The following is a 6,735-nucleotide window of genomic DNA, read 5'->3' as shown; positions in this document are numbered from 1 at the left end:
GATAAGTGAAACAACATTAATTAATTAAGAAATGATCCTTGTTTCGGTTTTGAATGTAGAAAGAGCAAGATTAAAACCCATATATAGTCCTTTCTACAATTCATTATGATCTCCCCATCAGTTCCAGTAAGTGGCTTCATATTTCTCATCTTGATCATGAGCTTCGTTATACATTCGTCATTTTTGCTTGTTCTTGAATCATTTCTTCCTAAATAAGCTGATAAATATATTAAAAATTATTTACTGATTGTGATAAAATATATTCAAAGAACCACTGGTTCGAGACTATTGATATCGAAAAATCTCTCTCTTTTAAAAGTCTTAGATTTGAGACTATTTGTTGCATGGATATTTAAATTTAGTAACAAGTTTATTAAGTTTATTAACACTTCGTCCAATAAACTAGCCCATTGGGATTATATACCAATTTTTTAAAAAAAACATCATGTGTCTTTTTGGAAAGAAAAATGATAAAAACAATGATAAAAAATTATCATTTTACAAGATTCTTTTTAAGCAAAAGGGTTTGGGAGCCAACTTAGACTTTCTCGGGGCCGGCTTGCCCCAACTTCTAAAGAAAAGGTGGGCGCCGAAAAGTGAAGATTATTTTTTATACTTCTGGGGCCGAAGCCTAATTTTTATCAACGTCTATTCTCTTAACAATGTTGATGAAATCTCTTATTTTAAGGATAAACATTATATATATATATATATTAAAAAAAAAGATATATATCTAGATTTAAATTCAAATATGAGATAGTATATTTTTTAGCAATTTTGATGAAATCGCTTTTTAGATTTAAGCTATATTTTTCGTGAATTTTCTATTTTTAGAAACTGATATTATTTTCTGATGTGTTTATAGATCAACATCAAAATTTTTTAAAAAATATTAGAAATTGAAAATTAAAAAACAATTAGAATAATTAAAAAGATAAATTAAGGAAATAAAGGTAATCTTTTATAAAAAATGATAATATAAGGATGATATTGTTCATTTCCGCGTCATTTTTTGAATAAAAATTGTGATACGAGGGGCCATCCTTGTTTTAGTTGTTTCCCCAGTCTCCCCAATTTCTTGAATCTGACAACGTTGGTCCTCCATTATCTAGTCAGTGGAGTGGCATGTTTGGTAACCCTCCATTACCCCCTTGAGCACGATAGCGAGCTACCATTTGTTGCCTTTCCTCTATCCTTTTCTCTGTGCAGTTCGAATATATTTTAACAAATAACAAAACTTGCTTGACAGTTCGGAATTATTTTTTAAACCAGCTTTTTTCTCAATTAGATACCCAATGAGTAAAAACATTTTCAATCGAGTCCCTCTACCGTGTGTTGATATTTTTCTGTTAAAATCCTAGAAGCTCTCGTTCCATGCAGTGATAAAAACATCATATTAAAGAGAACCTTACATTTTCTGTTAATATTTATTTTGATTTTAGCTAGAGATAGTCAAATTGGGAGTTATTGTGAATCAGGATTCGACCGAGAAAAAAAAAATATCGGGGTTTACTTGATAATTGGTATATGTATAATCGAGGATTAATCCGAGTTTTTTTGCGTGCGTGCGTGGTTATTGTCAAGTTTGAATTTATATCGGTGTCGAATTGTCCACGCCATTATGATAGCTCCATTCAAGTTATTAAAGACTTGATTACAAAGTATTAACAGGAGTAGAATTATGCAAAATTCACATGATTTATGACTATAATATGATGGGAACAAGGATATTAACACTTGACGACATGTTCTTTAAAATACGAGCACCAATAATTAAATTTATTGTTGCAAGAAAATGACTAGCGTGCTCAACTGTGTCAAGAACGAGAGCATTTATAGTTTTATTGAACGATTCAATTCACTTATTCATTAGGATTATTTAATGAAGTTAGTTTGAATCTTTCTATGCGATTTATGGAGGGTTATTTTCATTATGCTATCTAAGCTGATCAAACAAAACTATAGAAAAATCAACAACAAAAAAAAAAAAAAAGCTCTTGTTATTATCAATACGCAACCGTAATTGACAAAGTTAATTTCTAGTAAAAGGCCATAAAAAAAACAAAAAAACACTCTTGTTCTTATCCTTTCAAAATTAAGAGCATATTTGAGAAAGTTATTTTATATTGAAGAAACATCCTTGTTTTTTTTTTTATTATTATTAACGTGGGTGTCCGGGCCAGCTTGCGCGCACCACGACTAATCCCACAGCTCATTGAACATCCTGCTAACTCAGTGAGTATGTAAGGCACCGCGGGGATGACAGGCGTACACAGTAGTGTGGAAAGGAACAAGCCCCTCCCACCACTACGCCAACGCCAAGACCTAAAGTGCAGAAACATCCTTGTTTTACTTGTTCCCGTGGTCGTTACGGGTGATCCATAGATCACTTCTCAACTTCTTGAATTTGACAACGTTGGCCCTCCGTTGTCTATTTACGTACGTGGAGTCTTCGGTAACATTCTCGCCAACCTCATGGAAAAAACTGTAATGGTATAATTTCTCATCGTACGTGACACTTGCTCAGGAATTCCACGGAATACATAGTATGTGAACAAAAGGACTTGCACACATTAGGAGGGAGAGCCCACAATATTGTTGAATCGGAAATTTCATAGACAATTATCCTAATTTCATAGTTAGGATTAGCTGTAAGAAGTTGAAAAATGGGGGAGGAAGATTATTGTTAATTTGCGTCATTTTTGCTTCCTGTTCTTGAATCATTTCAGCCTAAATAAACCGAGCACTTGTATAAAGGACAGAGATTGAAGGAGACAGCTAATTAAGGTCTTGAGAGTATTCAGTTGAATCCGAAGCTGGAAGATAGATAAGTTTGGATTCATCACAGCACTGAGATGCAGGAAGTTATTGGACGCAGTAATTTTACGAGAAAACAGTCAATAGATTCATGTGTTTGGAAGTCTCTAGCCCAGCGAACGTTGAAGCTTTTGTATGGTGCTTGGCTGCCCTTGGTAAGCTTCCAATAAGATTTTTTCCTTGCAAAAAGAAAGTATAAAACCAAATTTGCCTAAGATTTCCTTTATATTCAGAGGTGAAACAGTGTGAAATTAAAGTAAGAAAATTTAAGTAAACATAAAACGGAAAGAATGATATTCCTTAAGCAAGGTAGCGTGTGAACGTTGGACTTTCCGACAATAATTTCAATTTCAATTTCTACGTAAAAGCAAGTCCACATTGTCAGTGTCTACAATATTTGTCGCATCTTATGATTTGCAATGGGAGAAGAATTATTGATGAGCTGGAAATTTCAGATTTTAATATTCGATGAAATAAAGAAAGACTCCAGTCCTTATCCTATAAAATACCACTGCATGTAGCCTCAATTAAGCATTAATATTCTGTATCTCTTGAAAACACACCATGACGTCCTTACAGCACAAACCATTCTTCTCAATCTTTCTCCACGTCCTGATCTTCTTGCCCCTTCACATGTTCTACTTCTCTTCTTTCTTTGTTCTTGCTGATCACACTTCCTCTAAAACTTCGATATTTGGTACGGCTCCTAGTGCTGCCAATTCCAAAGTTGCTGGAGGTAATATTAAAGAAGCTGAGGCTCTTCTCAAATGGAAAGCAAGTCTTGACAACCAAAGCCAATCTCTCCTTTCTTCTTGGGTCGGCATCAGCCCTTGCATGGATTGGATTGGAATCACTTGCGACGGTTCTGGAAGTGTCGCCAATCTGACCTTCCCGCACTTTGGTTTGAGAGGTACGCTTTATGATTTCAACTTCTCATCCTTCCCCAATCTTTCCGTTCTTGACCTTTCGAACAATTCAATTCATGGAACCTTACCATCACATATCGGTAATCTATCCAAGCTCACTCAGTTGGGCTTATGTTATAATGATCTCACCGGAAATATCCCATCTGAGATAGGCTCCCTGAAAAGTATCACTGTTTTAGTTTTATGTAGAAATCTTTTTAGTGGCTCCATTCCACACGAAATTGGAAAGTTGACGTCTCTTTCCCATCTCTCATTAGCTGTGAATAATCTCACTGGTTCGATTCCTTCCTCTATTGGAAATTTGAAAAACCTATCCAATCTCTTTCTTTGGGAAAACAAACTCTCTGGTCTCATTCCTTCAGAAATAGGACAACTTAACTCTCTAGTGAGATTGAGCTTGGCTAATAATAAACTTCACGGCCCATTGCCCCTAGAGATGAACAATCTCACCCATTTGAAGGAATTTCATTTGTCTGACAACAAATTCACGGGTCATTTGCCACAAGAGGTATGCCATGGAGGAGTATTAGAAAATATTACCGTTGCCAACAACTATTTCTCCGGTTCCATCCCGAAAAGCTTGAAAAACTGTACCAGTTTACACCGAGTAAGACTTGATAGGAATCAATTGACAGGAAATATTTCTGAGGATTTTGGCATCTATCCACATTTGGATTATGTTGATTTGAGTCACAATAATTTTTATGGCGAGCTTTCTTTGAAAATGGGGAGATTATCGTAACATAACGAGCTTGAAAATCTCAAACAATAATGTTTCTGGGGAGATACCAGCAGAGCTCGGGAAGGCTACTCAATTACAATTGATTGATCTGTCCTCAAATCACTTAGAAGGAACCATCCCAAAAGAATTCGGGGGGTTGAAGCTGTTGTACAACCTTACTCTTAGCGACAACCACCTTTCAGGTGCCATCCCCTCAGACATCAAGATGCTTTCTTCCCTCAAAATCCTTGATTTAGCATCTAACAATCTAAGTGGATGGATTCCAAAACAACTTGGGGAGTGCTCAAATTTATTATTGCTAAACCTCAGTAATAATAAATTTACAAATAGCATTCCACAGGAGATAGGCTTTCTGCGTTCTCTTCAGGATCTTGATCTTAGTTGCAATTTCTTAGCTCAAGAGATACCGTGGCAACTTGGGCAACTGAAAATGTTGGAAACTCTGAATGTCTCTCACAACATGCTTTCTGGATTGATTCCGCGCACTTTCAAAGATCTATTAAGCTTGATAGTTGTGGATATATCATCCAATAAGCTACAAGGCCCCATTCCCGATATCAAAGCCTTCCACAACGCTTCATTTGAGGCATTAAGGGATAATATGGGTATATGTGGCAACGCCAGTGGTCTGAAGCCATGCGATCTTCCAAAAGGCAGCAGAACTGTTAAGAGAAAGAGCAACAAACTTGTTATTTTGATTGTACTCCCTCTTTTAGGAAGCTTACTCTTAGTGCTTGTTGTGATTGGAGCTTTATTCATTCTTCGCCAAAGAGCTAGGAAGAGAAAAGCTGATCCAGGGAATATTGAACAAGATCGAAACTTATTCACGATATTGGGCCATGATGGGAAGTTATTGTATGAGAATATCATTGCAGCTACCGAGGAATTCAATTCCAACTACTGTATTGGCGAAGGAGGATATGGAATTGTTTATAAAGCAGTGATGCCAACAGAACGGGTGGTTGCTGTGAAGAAACTTCACCAGTCACAAACAGACAAGTTGTCTGATTTTAAAGCTTTTGAAACGGAAGTTTGTGTGTTGGCAAATATTCGACATCGAAATATCGTGAAGCTGTATGGATTTTGCTCACATGCAAAGCACTCTTTTTTGGTTTATGAGTTCATAGAAAGAGGAAGCTTGAGAAAGATTATAACCAATGATGAACAAGCAATTGAGCTGGATTGGGTGAAAAGGCTAAATGTCGTGAAAGGGATGGCTGGAGCTTTATCCTATCTACACCATTCTAGCTCTCCTCCGATCATTCATCGAGACATTACCAGCAATAATGTCCTTCTAGATTCGGAATATGAGGCACATGTCTCTGACTTTGGTACAGCTAGAATGTTGATGCCTGACTCATCCAATTGGACCTCATTTGCCGGTACTTTTGGATATACTGCTCCAGGTGCGTATAGCTTTACTTCAGCATTAAATTCCTATAATATTATGTTTTTAGCTTATAGTATAAATACATAAGAAATTTTATTTCTATTTTATTTCTATCAACTATGTGATAAAAACACAACATAACCATTTTTTTGTTTTTGGCAGAGCTAGCTTACACGATGAAAGTGACTGAAAAATGTGATGTCTATAGCTTCGGAGTGGTAACAATGGAAGTGATGATGGGAAGGCACCCGGGCGATCTCATCTCCACACTCTCATCAGAAGCAACTTCCTCGTCATCTTCGACGCCACCGATTTCTCAACAGACATTGTTGAAGGACGTGCTTGACCAACGCATCTCGCTTCCTAAGAAAGGAGCAGCAGAGGGTGTTGTCCATATCATGAAGATAGCACTTGCATGCTTGCATCCCAATCCGCAATCCCGACCTACAATGGGAAGAATTTCTTCGGAGCTTGCAACTAAGTGGCCTTCTCTGCCAAAGGAATTTTGCACAATAAGTTTGGAAGATCTCTTCTCACATACAGTTAGTGTGGTCGACTAACCAGTTTTTTGTGGGGTTTAACTTCTCTTCAACTATAGATTGGAGCAATAAATTTTGTAATTTGATGTAGAATATGTTCATGGGTTGGCTTTTTTTTTTTTTTTTTTTGAAAGTATGTCAAAAAATACCTGTTATGAAAGATAAGTGAAACAACATTAATTAATTAAGAAATGATCCTTGTTTCGGTTTTGAATGTAGAAAGAGCAAGATTAAAACCCATATATAGTCCTTTCTACAATTCATTATGATCTCCCCATCAGTTCCAGTAAGTGGCTTCATATTTCTCATCTTGATCATGAG

The 6,735-nt window shown here is 36.3% G+C and overlaps 1 protein-coding gene across 1 annotated transcript; it reads left to right on the top strand.

Moving 5' to 3' along the window:
* Nucleotides 1-4,685: 4,685 nt before the first annotated feature.
* On the top strand, nucleotides 4,686-6,532 carry LOC118044210 (MDIS1-interacting receptor like kinase 2-like). The gene is made up of 2 exons (XM_073406819.1): nucleotides 4,686-5,891; nucleotides 6,038-6,532. Exons 1-2 carry the CDS (start codon nucleotides 4,691-4,693, stop codon nucleotides 6,433-6,435), a joined length of 1,599 nt encoding a protein of 532 aa, XP_073262920.1. The 5' UTR covers nucleotides 4,686-4,690; the 3' UTR covers nucleotides 6,436-6,532.
* Nucleotides 6,533-6,735: the final 203 nt, after the last annotated feature.

This window comes from Populus alba, chromosome 19, assembly GCF_005239225.2.
Source record: "Populus alba chromosome 19, ASM523922v2, whole genome shotgun sequence".
NCBI classification, from domain to species: Eukaryota; Viridiplantae; Streptophyta; class Magnoliopsida; order Malpighiales; family Salicaceae; genus Populus; species Populus alba.
Note: the sequence above shows the minus strand (reverse complement) of the source record. Positions and strands in the feature narration are given on the sequence as shown.

Excerpts from the sequence above, each read along its gene's own strand:
- LOC118044210 (XM_073406819.1), top strand. The coding sequence starts at position 4,691 with ATGCTTTCTTCCCTCAAAATCCTTGATTTAGCATCTAACAATCTAAGT. Across the intron at positions 5,892-6,037 it reads TTTTGGATATACTGCTCCAG|AGCTAGCTTACACGATGAAA; the intron begins GTGCGTATAGCT and ends TGTTTTTGGCAG.